The 17,286-nt window shown below is 40.8% G+C and overlaps 1 protein-coding gene across 1 annotated transcript; it reads right to left on the bottom strand.

Annotated features, from left to right (window-relative positions):
• Window positions 1-5: 5 nt before the first annotated feature.
• On the bottom strand, window positions 6-1,929 carry LOC115678590 (disease resistance protein RGA2-like). Its single transcript, XM_056315315.1, has 2 exons — window positions 145-1,929; window positions 6-37 (listed from the first exon to the last, which is right to left on the bottom strand). The coding sequence occupies exons 1-2, from the start codon at window positions 1,868-1,870 to the stop codon at window positions 6-8; spliced, it is 1,758 nt and encodes a 585-aa protein (XP_056171290.1). The 5' UTR covers window positions 1,871-1,929.
• Between the last annotated feature and the right edge of the window lie 15,357 nt (window positions 1,930-17,286).

Genomic DNA, 17,286 nt, shown 5'->3' with positions numbered 1-17,286 from the left:
GCAGCTCACAAATTGTATCCGGAAGCTTCTTCAATCGCTTGCAAGCAGCAAGATTTAACGATCTTAATTGCTTCAAGTTGCATATGGAACTTGGCAGCTCCTCAAAATTACCATATGCCAATTCTAGAAACCGTAAGTGCTTACACTTGGAGATGCATGTTTCAACAAACTCTCTAGTTATGACTCCATCATAAACTCGGAACATTAATTTAAATGCACGTAGCCTCTTTGAAGTTGGCTTTCTCAGAAAAGGTGGGACTCCATCATAATTTGAGATTTCCTCTAATGATGTGTTAGGAATCGAAACGCACCGAACTGTCTCTGATATATCTGTAGCGTCTAAGCCAACTGCAGAGCAATCATTTTCTGCCACAATAGTTGCAAGAGAATGGACCAGATCATGTAGTTTTAACTGAAACATTGATTCGGACTCCTCGACTACTTGGACCAAAGATCTCTTCTGCAACTCTTTGACGTACAGAGCACCGACATCTTCCGATGCAAGTTTTTCCCCTATTGAACTAATAAGTCCTAAACCCATCCATAAACTAGTTAAATGATCATCGTCAATTGCATATCCTCTGGGAAAAAGTGAAAATGTGGCAAAACAACGTTTTAAGTGGGATGGTAAATGATCATAGCTAAGCTTAAGTACCGGCAGAATGTCCTTTTTCGCATCCGCTAACGCCCATGTTTCACTATCCCTTATATGTGTCCAATGTCTATCATCATCGTTCAAAAACAGAAGGCATCCAAGAGTTTTCACAAGGAGCGGAACTCCTTGAGATTTGTTGACAATGTCTTTTCCAATCTCTAGGAGATCAGGACGTGGCTCCTTTTCCTTTTCATCAAATGCCCATTTTTTGAATAAGGCCATAGAGTCGTTACGAGAAAGACCTTTTAGATTATGTGCTGGATAGGTACCCATTATTAAAGCGATTTCTGAATCACGAGTAGTCACAATTATCTTACTTCCACTAGCCCCTCCGATTAACAAATCTCTCAAATCAGTCCATCTACTGCGGTTAGTGCTCCATACGTCATCCAAGATTAGGAGAAATTTCTTGTCCTTGATGATGGTTCGCAGTGAGGCTTGCAATTGCTGAAGATCAAGGTTAGGGCTTTGTCCAGTTGCATCTTTGATGATTCCTTCGATAGTTTTCTTTAAATCGAAGTCCTCAGGCACGCACACCCATAGTTGCAACTCAAATTGCTCTTTTACACCATCGTCATTGTAAACTAATTTAGCTAGTGTCGTCTTGCCCAAACCTCCTATTCCAACAATGGGAATCACTGAAAGGTTTTTGTCATCTGGCCGCACCAACATCTCAATTATCTGTCTTCTATCAATTTCTCTTCCGACGACATTGAACTGGTTTATGAAAGAGTGAGTTATCTCTCGTGATCGCGTATGTCCCACACCATTGTCAGCATTCCGCACATTAAGATTGAATTGATCTTTATCAGTGGAAATTACGGATAATCTCTGCCGAATCTCCTTGATTTTATGACAAATTTTCGCACGGAACATGAGTGGATTAGAGAGGGAAAAGAAGCGGCGTACCTTCCATTTTACGCCTCCATAACGACTTATCACCTTCTTCCGTAAGGCTTCACATTCGATTTCATCGAACAAATCCTCCACATCGTAAAATACATGTTGAAGCCGATCTAACCACTCTTGCAGACAATCGTTCGTCGCCTTCTGCACCTCAGCATCTGACAACACTGCCTTAATGCCAGTCAATGTCTCTCTAAGCTTGCAGATCTGATTTTCAACGTTGTAAATAGCGACGGCTTCTTGGAGCGCCGGTGATGCTATCTTCCCCAGCACGCTCTCTGCAATGCTGAAAAGGAGTGATTCAGCCATGCTGAGTGATGAGGAAATCGATTCTGGCTCTTTGCTTTGAGACGACAAAGAACACACAATGTCTTCCTCCCGTGAGTTAGCTGCTATGACGACAACTTCCTTATAAATGGATGAAAGGGAGGTTTTTACCTACCTTTCAATATACCTAAAAATAATTGTCCGATTAGAATAATTAGTCGACAAGATTTTTTTATAAACAATAATAATTTATGCCTAAATATTTTCTTTAACGATGAAAATATATTTTTGTCAATTTAATTTTGTAAGCGATATAAGCGAATCATTTTTAGTTAGAAAAATATTTTTCATAAGATAAATGCAACCTCAATGTATAGATTTTTTTACCCATTTTAGACGGTTCTCTCGGAATTTCAGTTTTAGAGATTATCCTGAATAATGAGGAGGTTATGAAACTCTTCCACAGCAATATCTCAAATATTGGAGAAATTATTCATCTGTCAGATATGTAATACATTGCCGCGAAGACAGTGCAAAAAATGAAGCCTTTGCTTGATCATGCTTGAGTTACTAAACGCTTTGTGATACGCTTCCCCGACCCTTGAATTAGTTAGTTGGAAAACAATAATGAATGAAAGGGTCCAAAAGAGTTTTAAGAAAAGGGAAGAACATATTTTTCATCAATATTCGTCCCTAATTATAACTACCGCAAGAGTTCACCTTGGAGCTTCTAGGTAATTGAGTTTTAGACAAAAATGTAGGAAATTCCAAATGAATCGATAATTTGACACTAACAAACTTCGTTTTTGTCCTTTTGTTTTTTATGCAGTTTTTTAGGGTGATTGATTAACGAAACTATTACAAATTGCATTATTAGCCATAAAAGACCAGGCACAAATTAAAGTGGCTTCAAGGTACCGACTAGGTAAAATCTAGGAAACTCTAGAAAATCGATCAATAATTAGGATGCGTTCGTTTCGCGAAAAATGAATGATTTGAAAAATATTTTTCAAAAAATGTTCTCTTACATCATTTAGAAAAAAAAATTAATGGACATTTTTTTCATCACCCACGAAAATAGTTAGGTATAGATTGTTATCGATGATAAAAATATTTTTCGTTGACTAATTTTTCTAAACTATGTTAGTAATTATTCTTCGAAAAATATTTTTTAAATTATTTATTTTTCACGAAACGGATGCACCTTTAGACCGTAACAAACTTCTTTTTTGTCCTTGTGTTTTTTATGCAGTTTTTCAGGGGGACTCTAAACGATTCCTTTTTATTATATCGAAAGAGAGATTAATCAGGTGACCAACGGATGATTTTCAGGAGGACCAGACCAAATCCGATGAATCTTTCGAGTAAGAGGAAGATGTTATATGGCAAAATAAGTTCCCGAGCAAATATAATTTCGTCGTTATTCTGTGATTGACTTGACAAGCAGCCGGTTTGCATGAACCTATTGCCAGCACGACATGATCCGACAATTAATTATCATGATTGAGATTTTATATTCTGTTCAAACACAGCTAATTAAGATGAAATTTGTCCGTTTTTGCGCTTTGATCACGAGAAACCTCAATTGTGTGAACACGATGTGATTTAGGTTCGCGTGTCGTGTTGGAAACGCCAGCTAATTCTGTCATTTTGACAGCAGCTGCACATGGCGCATTCCCCCATGGCAGCAGGCTGGACTCTACTCTAGTTTAACTATTAAGCAGCGCGTAACAAATAACGACATATGTGAAGTACAACATGTATCTAAGATGGTTTAGCAATTGTGGCTTCAGAAATACATATGATGGGTACCCGTTAGCGCAGTTTGGTCTGCAAACAATATATATGATGTGTTGTTGTTGTTTATATATTATATGGTAGAAGTTGCCCTTTTTAAGTTCTTAAAGGTCACTGGATAATTCATTTCAAAACAATGTCACGTTACAATGAAAGCAAGCTGGCATCATATTTTCGTCTTGGCCTATATTGTCAATGACGATGTTTATGGCTCCCTAATTGAGGGGGATTTCTCATAAAAATCAACTAGAAATTCAAAAATTACATTCATGATAAGAATTAGGCGAAAAACACACGGTAAAAACTCCCTTGATTAGCTTAGTATTGGATTATAATGAAATAAGAAAAAATGATGTGGAAAAAAATAATCTTTCTTTAAGTACTATCTCCATGACCCCACTCAAAATCAACTAGAAATTCGGAAATTGCATTCCACATTGGAATAAGACAAAAAATACACACTCAAAGAAAATGAATCGCGAATCCCTCAATGAACTTACTATTCCATTGAAATAGTGAACCATTGAGATAATAAAAAATGACATGGAAAATATTTTTAACTTTATAAGTAATATAAACGAATCATTTTTAATTAGGAAAATATTTTCTAACTTGTTGATTTTCGGCGAAATAAACGCACCCCCAATGCATAGATATTATTTACCCACTTTATGCGGTTCTCTCTCCATTTCGATTTCAGATATGATCCTGAATAATAAGGAGGCTATGCAACTCTTACACATGAATATCTCTAATGTTGGAGTAATTATTCATCGATCAAACACGTAATACATTGCCGCGAAGATGGTGCAAAAAATGAAGCTTCATCTTGATCGTGCTTGAAGTTACTCAACGCTATGTGATTTGCTTCCCGACGTTTGCACTAGTCAGTTGGAAAACAAAAGTGGATGAAAGGGACTAAAAGAGTTTTAAGAAAAGGGAACGACATAATTTTCATCAATATTCGTCTCTAATCTTAACTACCGCAAGAGTTCACCTAGGACCTTCTAGATAATTGAGTTTTAGAGAAAAATCTAGGAAACACTAGAAAATGGGTCAACACTTTCACACCAACATATATCGCAAATTTCTTCTTTTTTCTTTTGTTTTTGATGCGGCTTTTTAGGGTGATTGATGAGAAAATCCCGGACCGCCAAGTCAGTGTGATCCCCGACCACTCACGAGGCGCCACGTGATCCACGTGACGCGGGTGGGGCCGGCGGCGGGCCGGAACCCATTTTTTCCACAAAAAATTAATGTTCTTTTCCTTTAACCCTGCACCCTTCCTCTGCACGCTAAGGATCTACACTCCCTTCATCAGCAGTCTTTCTCTCTCTCTCTTTATTAATGTGGGCCATACACCCCCTCCTCATCAGCAGTCTCTCTCTTTATTAATGTGGCCCACCCTACACCCCTCTTTGTTGTCCACATTAATAGAGAGAGAGACTGCTGATGAAGGGAAGTGTAGGTCCTTAGCGTGTAAAGAAGGCACATTAATGAAGAGAGAGAAAAAGGAGAGACTACTGATGAAGGGAGGATGTAGGTCCTTAGCGTGCAGAGGAGGAGAAGGCCCTCCTCTGCACGCTAAGGACCTCCACCCCTTTCATCAGCAGTCTCTCTCTCTTTATTAATGTGGCCCACCCTACACCCCCCTTCATCAGCAGTCTCTTTCTCTTTATTCCTACATTAATAAAGAGAGAGAGAGAGACTGCTGATGAAGGGGAGTGTAGGTCCTTAGCGTGCAGAAGAGGGACACTAATGAAGAGAGAGGAGAGACTACTGATGAAGGGGGATTAGGTCCTTAGCGTGCAGAAGAGGAGAAGGCCCAACATTAATGAAGAGAGAGAGAGAGGGGAGAGACTGTTAATCAAGGGGGTGTAGGTCTTTAGCGTGCAGAGGAGGAGGAGCACATTAATGAAGAGAGAGGGGAGAGACTGTTGATGAAGGGGGTGTAGGTCCTTAACGTGCAAAACTAAAGGGAAAGAAAATTAATTTTTTGTGGAAAAAACGGATCTCGGCCCGCCTGCCCCCACCTTAGCCACGTGGCGTCTCGTGAGTGATCGAAGATCATACTGACTTGACGATCCAAGACTCCCTAATATTTTCTCGTGATTGGTTGATGAAACTGTTTCAAGGCACGTCATCATCGGCCATAAAAGAGAAGTCATAAATTAAAGTGGCTTCGAGGTTACGATTGGGTGGTCATTTCAGCCTTTTCCATGGCTTTTTGAGTTCAATTCAGGCCCACAACATAACGCGTGTTGACACGAGACACATCCCACTTTTGTACGTGATGCTTCTCCGAAAGGATCGAGCGTTAAAAGATGCGAAAAGAGATTTTGGTGGATCTGCTTTAGCGATTTCCCTTGGAGCATCTATATAATTGAGTTTTAGAAAATAAAAAATAAAAAACTCTAGGAAATGAATCAATAATTTGACACAAAAAGTGGCTTCGTCTTTTATGGCTGATAATGCGGTTTGTAATAGTTCCATCAATCAATCCCCCCTAAAAAAACCGCATCAAAATCCGATTTGTTGGTCATTTCTGCCTTTCCCGTGTCTTTATGTTCACTTCCAGGCCCACCACATATCACGTGCTCACACGAGACACGTCGCACTTTTGTACACGACACTTCTTCTCCGAAAAGAGAGAGCGTTAAAAGATGCAAAAAGATTTTTTGTGGATACTGCTTTCGCGAATCCCCACCGAATTAGATAGTGACCAGATAGTTGCCGACCGACCAGTATAAATATCACAAATGTTGCTCAATGTCCTAGGTCCAAGATGTCCAATTGACTTGGCTGTTTATCTTATCAAGCCCTCACAATTAGCACGTCTCGAGACATTTTCAAAAATTTTCTTTAAATGAAAATCATCGATAATTCATACCCATGTTCTATGCAGAGGTGTCAAGAAAGCTTCTCGAACCACACCTGAATGCCAATGTGGTCTCGTCTTTGGCGAGCTATCATCATGAGTATACTAAAAAACCGTTCTAATTGAAAGCATCATTCTGTTTTATGAGCAATGAACCCAACATTAAGGTTTCAATATGGTGTGAGTCCACCATTGATTTTTCTAGGACAAATGGGTTGATAGTTTATCTTTTTTGTTTTCCTACTTTTAAGCTAAAAATCGGCTTTAGCTTCGAATGATACCGCTGTGAAAAACCTTCTCTACATACATACATACATACAAGACTAGATATCAGATTAGATTCAATTGGATTAGGGCAATATCTGGTGTTTTTGATATAGTTAAGAGATCTAATTAATTTGGCTTGCTAATAGTAGGAGCCAAGTGTATATATCTTAGATATCAGATTAGATATTAATTTTTGAATTTTTTGCCCATAATTGGTATGGTGCATTAATTAGGAGGAGCCAACTTTATATATAATATTAGACATGGGAGGCATTTGGACTGAAATCGTAAAGCATTTCTACTGAAATATGAGAAAGGTGTACTATTCTACAACTAGAAGATTTCCGGTGGGCGACGCGTGCCCAGATAATTAATTGTCGTTATTGAGATTTTGTATTCAGTTCAATTATCTGTAATGTTTTAGGAATTTAACGATACTGTTGATTTTTTAATAGACATTAGGAATCAACTATGATCTATCACTTTGGATATCGACATGAAAATTAAGAAGAAATATGTTCGTTTTTGCGCTTTGGTGGGTGTTTTAATAGATGGGCCCAGCCCAGGCCATGTCTCTTAAAGCCCAAGCCCAACTATTTTATTTTCTCTTTAACAGATGAAGTGTTGAAGCCAGCGGAAAAAAAGAGGAAAGAAGAAAACGCTGGCCGTGGAGAAGAGAAAAAAGGGGAAAAGAGAGGAGAGAGATTTTCGCGTGTAGCCGTTTTGGACGGGGGAAGAACAGCATTGGTGCCAAAATTTGTGTACGGAGGCCACTTTGGTACCAAAACTTTCATTTGGATCACTTAAGTGCCAAAAGTTTACGCCGGCAATCACTTAAGTGCCAAATCGGAGAAAAAACAATCACTTAAGTGCCAACGGCGAGAAATTCCGATCAAATTTAATACGTGACTTTTATATTTAAATTTTAATGACACGTGGCATTTCCATGTGTATAATTCAATTTTTTAAATACTTTTTTCTGATTTTCTTTTTTCTTTTCTTTTTTTTCTTTTCTTTCTTCTTATTTCCGATGGCTGGCGTCCGGCCACCGGCCATGGCCGGCATCACCGAGCATCGCCTTCCTCCGGGGGAGGCTCGGCGAAGCCGCCGTGGCCTCGGCGAGGGCCGGCCTCGCCGGATCTGGCGAGGCGAGCCCTCGCCGGGGAGCTCGCCCCGCCCGGGCGAGGGTCGAGGTCGCCCGGGCGGGGCGAGCCCCGGCGAGGCTCGCCTCGCGATCCGGCGAGGCCGGCCCTCGCCGAGGCCACGGTTGCCTCGCCGGGCCTCGCCGGAGGCGGGCTCGCCACGCCCAGGCGACCTCGACCCTCGCCCGGGCGGGGCGAGCCCCGGCGAAGGCTCGCCTCGCCGAGCGAGGCCCGGTGAGGCGGCTCGTGGCCTCGGCGAGGCCGGCCTCGCCGAATCACGCGAGGCGAGCCTCGCCGGGGGCTCGCCCCCCCCGGCGCCTTGACCTCGCCCGGGCGGGGGCGAGCCCCCGGCGAGGCCGGCCCTTGCCGAGACCACGGCGGCCTCCCGGGCCTCGCCCGGAGGAAGGCGAGGCCGGCGAGGCCGGCCATGGCCGGTGGCCGGACGCCGGCCATCGGAAATAAGAAGAAAGAAAAGAAAAAAAAGAAAAGAAAGGAAAAAAGAAAGAAAAGGAAAAAAAAAAGAAAAGAAATGCCACATCAGCCTCCGGTGAGCCACATCGGCCTCCGCCGAGCCACATCAGCTTGAGAAATTAATAAAAAAATGCCACGTCGGATTTCCGGCGAAGTGGCACTTAAGTGATCGTTTTTCACAACTTTTAGCACTTAAGTGATCCGATCGAAAGTTTTGGCACCAAAGTGGCCTCCGTACACAAGTTTTGGCACCAATGCTGTTCGTCCCCCCGTTTTGGACATTTCGACAAGCCAAATCAACTCCGAATTGCAGCATCTAATAAGCATTCAAGCCCATTATTCGTCTAATTGGAGTAACTTTTGAAGTAAGGTCGTAAATCCAAAGCCATGTAAATTTTGAATTGTGAGATTCGATTGAAGAGTTGCCGAGCTGTGGATACATATAGAAATGATAGTTTAGGGCGCTGTGGAGTTGTGTGGTTTGACGAAAATCGATTCCGAAATATAGTTAGATCGGAACAAATGTCTAAAGTTTCGTGTGCGAGTTATGCATAACAAGTTTCTAAAGTTTCGGATGCAAATTAGTCAATTAAAGTATTATGGACGGCCACCAAAATAGTTTTACGTATTTATCACTTGAATGAGTGTATCCTGAGCTATTAACTATTGCACAATGAAGTTTTGGAGTGTGAAAAACTTTTTCCCAAAAGAAAGTAAAACACAACACCGCTCTTCTTAATTAAAAATATTTGTTCTCATGTTGACCGTTTAATTTTGCATGGGGTAGCGTAGCGTAATCAAAATTTGGTGTTCTAGCTTTCGATGAAGCTAAAATAGTGGATCTCATGTTAGTTAGGACATAGGGAAGATTACATGGTGCGAGATTATGGAACATCAACTCAAAATGATATCTGAAAAATGAAAATTATCTGAGGTTTAGATGTTCATGTGAAGCAGCAGCAAGAAATCTAATGTTTGCTTTAGAGATGATCGGTTCCTGGTTCGATCCGGTCCCACCTAAAAATTAGAAACTGGACCAGAATGACCGGTTCCTCATTTCTGGAATCGGACCAGACCGGACCGACCAGTCCAGTCCGGTTCCCAGGCGTCCAACGGAACTAGTGAACGCCGAGCTTGTCGGCCAAGTTGAGGGTCCAGCCAAGGAAGAAGTCGGAGAGGATGGCCATGGGAGGGTTGGGGTGGGAGGCGAACCACCGGTGAGGGGGAGGCGGATGGGGCGCGGATGAGGATTTGGAGCTAGAAGGAGGAGATGAGGCTAAGGAAGGAGCAGAGGAGGGAAGAGATTCTAATGGAGCGATGGTGGGCTGCTGCTGCTGATATGGAGGAGGATTTGCAGAGGAGGAGCTTGATGTTCGGAAGGGGCGGAGGTGGCCATGTCTTCATGGTGGGAGAGAGAAGGCGGCGGCGGCGGTGGTGATGGTGTGACATCCGGAAATTTTGTAACAATAAGTAATTGACGTTGGAAATTTTTTATGCTCGAAGATGATATTTGGATTATAAAGCTAAGTATTATTTAAGTTAATATTCGTGCGGACGCGTAAAAATCGTTATTGGATTGTAAATCGCGAAGCGCGGATCCGAAAACGTAATCGTCCCGAGCTCGTCGTAATTAAAATCGTAAACGTTATTGTGTGCGATAATCATAGTGCGGTATTAATTAATTTACCGTTGTTTTGGAGATTTAGTGGGTATTATTATTATTGGTTAATTTTGGTTAAGTAGTGTTAGTCTTTTATTCTAATTTGCCGTTAAGGAAAGGGGGGATATTCTCTCAAAATATCCCTCTGGACTCTTCTTCTCTCACGTGACTATTGAAGGAAAGGTTGATCGAATGTCATTTGTCCCCTTGAGCTAGACACCTAGCCTAAGTAATTATTTTCCTTGGCCACCACTCCTTTCTTGATTTCTTACACCTGGCCATGATAAAAAGAGAACTGTGAGTGCCACCTGTGAGTGCATTGTAATTATCCTCCCCTTCGTCTACTCCTCTGTTTCGTTTATCTGGGTATCACCGAAGGAAAATTTTACCAAATCGTAACTCCCTTCCTCACTTTTTACTTTCACCATCACCGATCCAGAATTTCCGAGAGAGCTTTAACTTTTGGGTGTTCAAATTCTACACAAGGTAAGTGAAAACTCTAGATTTAAGCTAAGTAAATCTATTGACACTTTTAACTTGGTTGCCTGTGAAACGCCATTGTGATGTGTGACAATAGTGAGGTTGTGGTGATGGTTGAATCTGTTTTGCTGGTTCTGTGCATGTTCAAATGGATGTGATTTATTTCCTTAAAGTATGATGAAAATCGGCAAGTGAAACGATTAAATCTAAACGTGTAAGTGTTATCTTTGAGGTGATTGTTGGATTCTTCTTATTGGTTTATGTATGTTTAAAAGGGGTAGAAAATCGTTTTACGGAAAGTGAAGTATATTATGTGAGTATGAATGATGATTTTTGTATATCTTTGGAACTGCTTAGACTTTACTGTAAAAAATCTGGTTCTGTATACTTTTTAAACTGTTCAGACTTTACCTTTAGACCTTACGCTCAGACTTTACTTCAGAGTTTATCGCCCAAACTTTACTGCTCAGACTTTACCGTTCACACTTTAGCTTTGTGAGTCTGAACTTGCTTCTGAGTCTGAACCCGCTTTTGAGTCTGAATTCGCTTCTGAATCTGAACCCGCTTCTGAGTCTGAATTCGCTTCTGAATCTGAACCCGCTTTTGAGTCTGAATCCGCTTCTGAGTCTGAATTTGCTTCTGATGACCGAACCGATTTTGCTTCTAAACTTCCTTCTGAGTCTGAACTTGCTTCTGATGACTCGAATTTTCTTCTGATGACCGAACCGATTTTGTTTCTGAACTTCCTTCTGAGTCTGAACTTGCTTCTGATGACTCGAATTTTCTTCTGATGACTGAACCGATTTTGCTTCTGATGATCCGAACTTACCTCCGATGACCGAATTTGCTTCTGAACCCGAATTTGCTTATGAACTGAGTTTGCTTCTGAGTTTGAAATGTATTGCTTCATATTTAATTGCTCGGATGATGCATTTCATGATTTTAAAGTACAAAACCGTGATGGCTCGGTATGGGACGGGTCAAAGCGGACTTTTGCATGCAAATACTTGGTTGTCATGGCTTGCATGAGAATACTATTCCGTCGCCCATTTAGTGGTGTGTGACGATGCCCCATGTGTCGGGATGCCCCGTAGGTCGGGATGCCTCGGGAGTCGAGATGCCCCGTTGGTCGGGATGCCCCGGGTGTGTGCCGGGATGCCTCGGAGTTGAGATGCCCCGTTGGTCGGGATGTCCCGGGAGTGTTAGGGAGGATGAAGTAATGAACCTAATCGCATGAGTATGAATGTTTTACTTCATATGCTTGTGGTTGAGTGGAAGTATTATGAAATGTCGCATTGCTCAGATGTTGTGGCACATCCAGACGGTAAAGGTATAACATGCATTCGAATTCTATGCATATCGTTTGCTATGCATGCATGTGTGTTTATGCCAGGTGAAGTGATAAGCTGATTGTCTTAACTTAAAACTAGAGATTTCATTTACTGGGTCTCAGCTCATCCCATTATTTTTTCAGACATGTAGGAGTGGACAATTTGCTACCAATGCTTGCTGGTTTTTCCCTAAATGCTATGAATGCCAGTACGTTGATATGTTTGTCCCGAGGGCGGATATAGTTTGTACTAGATGTATATCTATCATATGGGTTAATGCGGGATTTTGGTTGATATGATGGCAACGACATCTACAACTCATTGTAAAGTCTACTTTTGTGCAGGCCGTCTTTGGAGTAAATTGTAGTATGGAGATAGGCAACTTCGACCTACCCAAATGTTTGTTCTTTGTGATTTTATGATGTATTGTCTGGACTTGTAATTCTCACAAGTGTTGTTACTGAGAAACAAAAGTATTTTGACAAAACTTGTTCAGACTTTGACTTTCTCTAGCCAGTTTATTAATAATATTAATTAGTACGTGTTACGCGTGACGTTCTGGAGCGTCACAGATGGTGGGTACATGGTCAAGGGAAGGTTGAGGAAGGAGTGTTCTTGGCTAGGATTGGCTCGATTCGCATTCGTACTTCGATCGTTTGGGATTGTTTGGACTTCGGGGGAGGCTTCGCCCTTCGATCGCTACATGCAGAGTTGAATCTGTACCTGTATTTCGATTGACATTATTGTCTCCAGCTCTGGTTTTTTTATGATGGATTTGGAGGAGAGATCATTTGCGGATGAGTGCTGGTGATTACTGGATCGATCCATGGGGGTTTCTTTGTAATTGAGAGATTTTAGGGTTTATTTGATTCGTGAGGAGCTTCACTATGCCGTGGATGTATCTTATGATTCTCAGAGAGGGGGATTGGCTTGCGAACATACCTAATACATCTCGGGGTGTTCTCCGGCCAATGTCTCTGTTGCCTTTTGAGCAGAAAGCTTTTCCCTTCTGCACCCAAATGGATAGATGGGATAAGGCCTTCTTCGAGCTGCAGTGCGGATAACTTGGAAGCTGTCAATTTCACTGAGGTTTGAAGGTACAGGATTTTCGGTTACATTGGTCCGGTCTGGTTCCCATCCTGGAACCGAGAATCGAACTGCTCGTCACCAGTTCTAATTTTATGAAACTGGAAAATGGACCGGCACCCCTGGGAACCACCCAAAGCTTGCCGGCCCAGGCGATTCTCATTGCAGATCCCTAGTTTGCTTGGCTTAGAAAAATTCAAAATCAACATAGCAACATTAAGCGAAACTAGGGCAAGCTCTCACTACATTCATGAATCAAGAGATGGATGGCAAAGCAATGTGTGAGAACAACGTTAACTATTTATCTGAAAATAATTTCATACACATAAGCTATGTGTGTGTTTATTTTTTAAATAACGGATTTGTTTGGCGTGATATAAGAATAACCTAAAAAGAAAGCAAGCTCAAACATGGTGGCTTCAGTTTTCTTGTACCTATTACAAATAGGGAAAATTACTAAAAACGTTATAAACTTATTGCACTTATATCAATTCAGTCGTAAATTTTTTCATATTTTGCCAATTAAGTCCATTTGGCCAATTTTGACTGGAAATCATGACGTGGATGCCGGCGCTGATATGGACATTTTTAATAATATCTTTAATTTATATTTTTTTCTTCTTTTCTCTTTACTTTTTTTTTTCGACTAAGGCCGGCGAGGGCCGCAACGCCCTCGCCTGATCAGGACGTCACAACCCTCGCCAGATCTGGGTGAGGGGCCGCGTGCCTTCGCTTTGGCCGGCAAGGGTCGATGCCGATCCTTGCCGGCCTTAGTCCAACAGCAAATGTAAAGAGAAGAAAAGAAAAAAGAAAAAAATTATAAAACTTTATAAAAAATTCAAAAAATTATTTAAAAATGTCTATGTCAGCGCCGGCTGTGTCATATAGAAATGCCAGTATCCACGTCAACAGTTTCCGATCAAAATTGTGGATGGTAAAACAGGAAAAATTTTAGGACTGAATTGGCGCAATTGAAAAGTTTAGAACTGAATTAGTACAAGCGCAATAAGTTTCGATCTTTTTTGGTAAGTTTGCCATTTCAAGTACAAAGCAGAAGAAAAAGTACATAATTAAGAAATGACCAAAGTAAAAAACAATGATAATTTTTGGATTGCCTCGTGAAGGGGCAAATTCAATGCCTCTCTGAGCGTTCAACAAAGACGCAGTGATGCAGTGGAAACGAGGTGGCACGAAGATAGAAGATTCTCAATAGGCAAACGACAAGATCCATCTTCTCTCAAAAGTGCATCTTTATTAATGATGAAGGAGCGGTTTTATTCTTGAAAAAAACACTTACTTTTAGTAGAGAAAACCAAAACTTCCCATCTTACAAATATGAATCTGCTAAACTAATTAAACTAGATAAAGAATAAAATCAATGCTTCCCTTTAAATCCTAATTCTAAAAATCTTCATCAAATCAACATTTATTCTTGAAAACTCCCGCATCGTGCCTTCCGCAAACTCTTGTCCTGGACATTGTGCTTATCCGAACCCTCTAGATGGAAAAATAGAATGTTTTGAAGGAGTGACATGAATAGAATTGAAAGTACAACCATATTTCTCAGTTCACATTTCGTTTTTCTTTCCTCTCGCTTCCGCTTCCCTCTAAGGCAGAAGGCTCCTCTACAGGTGCATTTTTAGTTTAATCTATAACACATCATGCATCGATAAGCAAATGAAGAGTCATTGCTCGACTTATATATGCAAATTACTATTCACAGTAATTCTTCGAGATATTACATTTCGTCATTAGTAACTATCAATTTCTCCCGCAGTCGTGTCAGATTTGTTGATAGAAAAAATCACAACCGCGGTATCCTATGGGAAAAGGGGCCCGTATCTTTCATTTATAATTTCGGTACACAACTAGGAATAAATTGACAGATTTGTCCATAGTCGACGAATAGGAGAGTTTGAGCACTCAATCGAACTAGAGGCATTATTCTCTTCTTTTCTCATATTTTGCATTTCAATGTCAATCCACTTAGAAATGATTATGATAGAATATGTAGATATTAAACTACACCTTCATTTAATATCTTAAGCTTTTCAAATAGTTGGCTTTGGTTCCAAAAATTCTTGATATCAGAACAAGAGATCATGAGTTCAAATCTTCAAGACCCTTATTTGCCTCCCCAATTGCATATTTCCACGCTTTAAGCTAATGCCAAAGTTCAATCTATGAGTGAGGGGGAGTGTTAGAATATTTATGTAATAAATCACGCATAGACCTGTTAAACGGGTGGGTCGGATTTGGGTCGGGTCATAAATGGTCCGACCCAAATTGACCAATTAACCCGTTTATGACCCATTTATTCATAGTGTAAATATCTCGACCCATACCCAACCCGACCCATACCCGACCCGACCCATATTGCTAAAACACTTTTATATTTAACCTAATCTAGGAATACTTGTTTCTTATGATTTTTTTTAAAAAATTATACTGCTAAAACATTTTATGCAATACAAAGCTAGTGAAAAAAATTTATAATTTTTTTTAAAATTGAGGTTCTGTTTGTTTTACGAAAAATGTGACATTTCTAGAAAATTTTTTCCATAAAGTCATTATCCAAGAAAATAAAAAAAATTTTAAAATTTTTTATTTTTTAAATCGAATTTTTAATTTTTTTAATTTTTAATTTTTTTAATTTTTTCTTTTTCCTTTATTTTTGGCCGATCGCCGGCCGCCGTGGCCGGCGACCGACCACAGGCGAGGACGAGCTCGCCGGAGGCCGGCAAAGCTCGTTCTCGTCGATCTGGCGAGGCCGAGGCCTTGCCAGCCTCAGGCAAGGCTCCAGACTCGCTGATCTGGCGAGACTCGAGCTCGCCGGCCTCGGGCGAGCTCGACCTCGCCGAATCTGGCGAGGTGGAGCCTCGCCCGAGGTCAGCGAGGCTGGAGCCTCGCCGGGATCGGGTGAGCCTCGAGGTCGCCGGAATCGGGCGAGCTCGAGGCTCGCCAGATCGGCGAGGCTCAAGCCTCGCCCGAGGCCGGTGAGCTCGAGCTTCGCCGGCCTCCGGCGAGGTCGTCCCGCCCCGGTGGCCGGTCGCCGTGGCCGACCACCGGCCGGAATAAAAAAAAAAAAGAAGAGAAAAGAAAAGGAGAAAAAAAAATTAAATTTCGATTTTTTTTAAACATTTTTGTAAAGAGGGAGAGAGTGTGTGGATGGGTCTAGTAGGTGGGTTGGACATGGGTTCCAAACTCAACCCATTTAGACCCATTTATCTTTAAGCTTTAAAATTTAAAACCCATTTAAGGTTGACTCTTTAAAATTAAAGTGACCCATATATGACCCATTTATTTTTAAATGGGTCATATATGGGTTTAAAACCCATTTTGACACCTCTAATCACGCATTTATCAAATAACTTAAGCTTTTAGAACAGTTCGTAGCGGTTACACAAAAACTCACAATATTTTTTGTCTTTTCGAATTAACATTCGTATGGACGACTCATAAGTCATTCTCATTGAATACTTTCTAAAACAACTAAGAATATGCATCTAGTAATGTATTTATATTTCAAATGAGTCGAGAAAGAATGATCATGTCACCACATCTTATTTATATCTTTGTATACATAGTCAATGATTATTTAGAGAAAATTTATTTTTGAGTAAAATCCATTGTTTGTTCAATCCTTATGGAAACCACCAAAGAAGACCACGAGAATTAATATTAATCTTTGTACCTGTACGTTTATTTATTCATTAAAGTAGGAGAATTTATTTTCCATTGACTTGCCAAAAGTATGCATAAGCTGGTTTTTTTTTTGTGACTCGTCGATGCCACGTGCAATGCTTAGTGCATGTAAATGTTGTTTCTCTCTTATTCCATATTGTTATTGTTGAGATACGCATGTGAGTTATGTTAAAAAAATGTCTCGCATTGGAGAATTGGCGTGATGTTGAGTAGTTAACGTATCATAGTTAGCCCATAACTTCTTGTTTTGAACTTTTGAGTGAAAGTGGGTCAAACTGGATATGTTGACGAGCTCAAACTTTGACTCTTTCTTGGCGAACTGCCGAGTGAAACTGCGCGCTCCAATAGATGGTCGACTCCCAATGTGCATCAATATCTGGTGAATATCAAGGAGGATTCTCGTGACCAATGTGGTTACGGGCAATAATGGAAATGGGTGTTAGTTATTCAAATTGAGATATCCTTATGCAAATATGGCTTGCACCAATGGAACCCTGCCATACAGGACATTTAATATGTACTTTTTGAGGAGCATCATTTTTAAGCTACACACCTTCTTTAAGTTGCTAGGGGAACACTATGTACATGATCAAAAGAATACTCTAAGGCGAGCATGTTTCTGTCGGGATCTCTAAATGGTA

The sequence above is a fragment of the Syzygium oleosum genome, unplaced genomic scaffold (genome assembly GCF_021117445.2).
Source record: "Syzygium oleosum isolate NSW1041296 unplaced genomic scaffold, Sole_v2.1 Sole_v2.10, whole genome shotgun sequence".
NCBI lineage: Eukaryota > Viridiplantae > Streptophyta > Magnoliopsida > Myrtales > Myrtaceae > Syzygium > Syzygium oleosum.
This window is presented reverse-complemented; position numbering and strand designations above follow the sequence as displayed.

Bases quoted from the DNA above. Each gene is read 5' to 3' on its own strand.
- LOC115678590 (XM_056315315.1), bottom strand. From the start codon at position 1,870: ATGGCTGAATCACTCCTTTTCAGCATTGCAGAGAGCGTGCTGGGGAAG. The intron at 38-144 runs GTAAGCACTTAC...GCTGCTTGCAAG, and splicing joins TGAAACATGCATCTCCAAGT to CGATTGAAGAAGCTTCCGGA.